General features: G+C 30.3%; 1 protein-coding gene across 1 annotated transcript in view; it reads left to right on the forward strand.

Moving 5' to 3' along the window:
* The window catches only part of LOC106464393 (cystathionine gamma-lyase-like), a 14,815-nt gene that overhangs the window by 7,828 nt on the left and 4,696 nt on the right, over positions 1-2,291 (forward strand). The window contains exons 4-5 of the mRNA XM_022392085.1: positions 298-355; positions 819-896. Coding sequence (XP_022247793.1) covers positions 298-355; positions 819-896 — 136 coding nt within the window. The remainder of the gene's footprint in view (positions 1-297; positions 356-818; positions 897-2,291) is intronic.

The following is a 2,291-nucleotide window of genomic DNA, read 5'->3' on the forward strand; positions in this document are numbered from 1 at the left end:
ATAAATTTTATACTGTGTAACATTGTTTCTTCTTTCTAGAGACCTTTAGACTGTGGTGCAGACATTTAATAAAATTTTTGTTTAACTGTGTTTGATATTAGACACTTGTAACTAACAGCTTGCTAATATATACATTTTATACTGTGTAACATTGTTTCTTCTTTCTAGAGACCTTTAGACTGTGGTGCAGACATTTAATAAAATTTTTGTTTGACTGTGTTTGATATTAGACACTTGTAACTAACAGCTTGCTAATATATAAATTTTATACTGTGTAACATTGTTTCTTCTTGCTAGAGACCTTTAGACTGTGGTGCAGACATTTCGATGCAGTCTTTGTCTAAATATATGAACGGTAAGTATGGACGTAATATACATGGCTTGTGATGTGATAAGTTTGTACGTTTAAACATTCGATGTTTTAAGATCAAAAATTAAGTCAATAAGTAATGGAATTCATGTAGCAAGTGACATAATTTAGTTTGATGGATTCTATACTGTATTCGTGACTTTATCAGCCATTAATATACTTCTCTGTACACGAATTTAATTTTCAACTGTTTAAAATAATTTTTAGGTAGAAGTTTGTAGTTCATTTGAAAGTTTTTAATAGATTACATCCACCTGGTCGAAACGTGTGGTAGCAGATTGAAATGTCACCTCCAAATCCGTTCCAATAAGTGAAGGAGATTCGTTAAAATCTTTCAAGTATATTACTTAGTTATTCTATTAAAGCGAATTCCCTTTATTTAGTAAATTACATTTTTATTATAAGTTAACTTTAAAGTATTAGAATGGAATTGTATTTTTTTGAACAGGACACTCTGACGTGATGATGGGTGCTCTTATAACCAATCAATTTGACGTGTGGAAGAAACTGCATTATATACAGAAAAGTGAGTTATAGTTTTGTTTTACTCTTTCTCTACTGGAGTTATTACCAAGTGAGTAAAATCATCAGACAATTAGCAGGAAAATTATTTCTCTCTCTCTTTCTCTATATATATATATATAATCTATAGAGGTTATACTTGAACTTTTGTGCTTTCACAAACGCAAATTTAAAAATGTCGTGGCTGGGAATGTAGATGATAACTTTAGTGACTTATAAAAAGGTTTACTGATAAGTGACCTATTTTATTTTCATTTAAGTGTTTTAGTTTACAAATCGTCATCATATATTGTTGGAATCTAACGCGTATGTTCATTTATGTTGCCAAACCTGGGTAATTGACAAATATTGATTCGTAGGTTTACTTATACGTCAAGATGACTTTTTGATTAGCCATGAATGCCACTCAGAAGGAAATCTTAGTTATTTTGTTGATCGTTACCCAGATGTTTAAACACAATAAGCTGATCTTAATGTTACACAGATGTGGAAACCTTTATGCTTTTTCTTGTTTAAAAACTCGATGCTGGTCGAACGTATTTGAAAATATTTGGGAGAGATAAGAACAAGTAGTGTTCTTCCTCATGACAAAGATATATAACCGAAAGGTTGAAAATTGTTTAAAAGTTTGTTTCTTTTTTTTTCTGTACAGAGAAAGATCGTTCTTATCTCTGTATTTTGCAAAATCTGATCAAATGGTAAATTTAAGTCATAAAGAACAAGATGATGTTAAGGTTAGTTTTGAAACTAAACTTATGCTAAGGTTAGTTTGACACTTATGTTAATTGATTCCTTGTTGCAGATCTTCTTCAGTTGTAGATAAAATGTTTTGGCCCTAAAAGTTAACATTATAAGTCATACAGTAGGCAAAATGTATTTGTGAATTAACAAAATTCAGTTATATTGAAGGCTAAAGATATTAGTTATGCTGAAACTTACGATGACCTTGTAAGAGTTACAAGTTAACATTCACTTCTTCTCTTGCCAAATACGTATTTTCATTTCTGCAGCAATGAGGACTTACCAGTTATTTGCTCTGTCATGATATAAAAGACTGTTTAGTTTAGATATTATTGATTAATTTATCTTTGTGAGTGAATATTTTATCATTGTTTAGTTTTTGTTATAATAAGAGTTAAAAGCAGACAGATAATAGCAAAAAAAGAGTAGTTACATGACAAGGAAACGTTTGGCGTTAAGTTAACTACCGTAGAAGTGGTAGGCCTAACAATTAACATAGGCCTAACGTTTACTATGTTAAAGTAAGACTAATAATAGAAAAGGAGATAATAAGAAGAATTTATTCCGTCAAAGCGTGGTTCTAAAGTAATTGATTCAGCCTAAATGCACTTTGACAGAAGGAACAGAGGATATTTAGAAGAAAAAAAGACCACAATTG

This window comes from Limulus polyphemus, unplaced genomic scaffold, assembly GCF_000517525.1.
Source record: "Limulus polyphemus unplaced genomic scaffold, Limulus_polyphemus-2.1.2 Scaffold1638, whole genome shotgun sequence".
NCBI classification, from domain to species: Eukaryota; Metazoa; Arthropoda; class Merostomata; order Xiphosura; family Limulidae; genus Limulus; species Limulus polyphemus.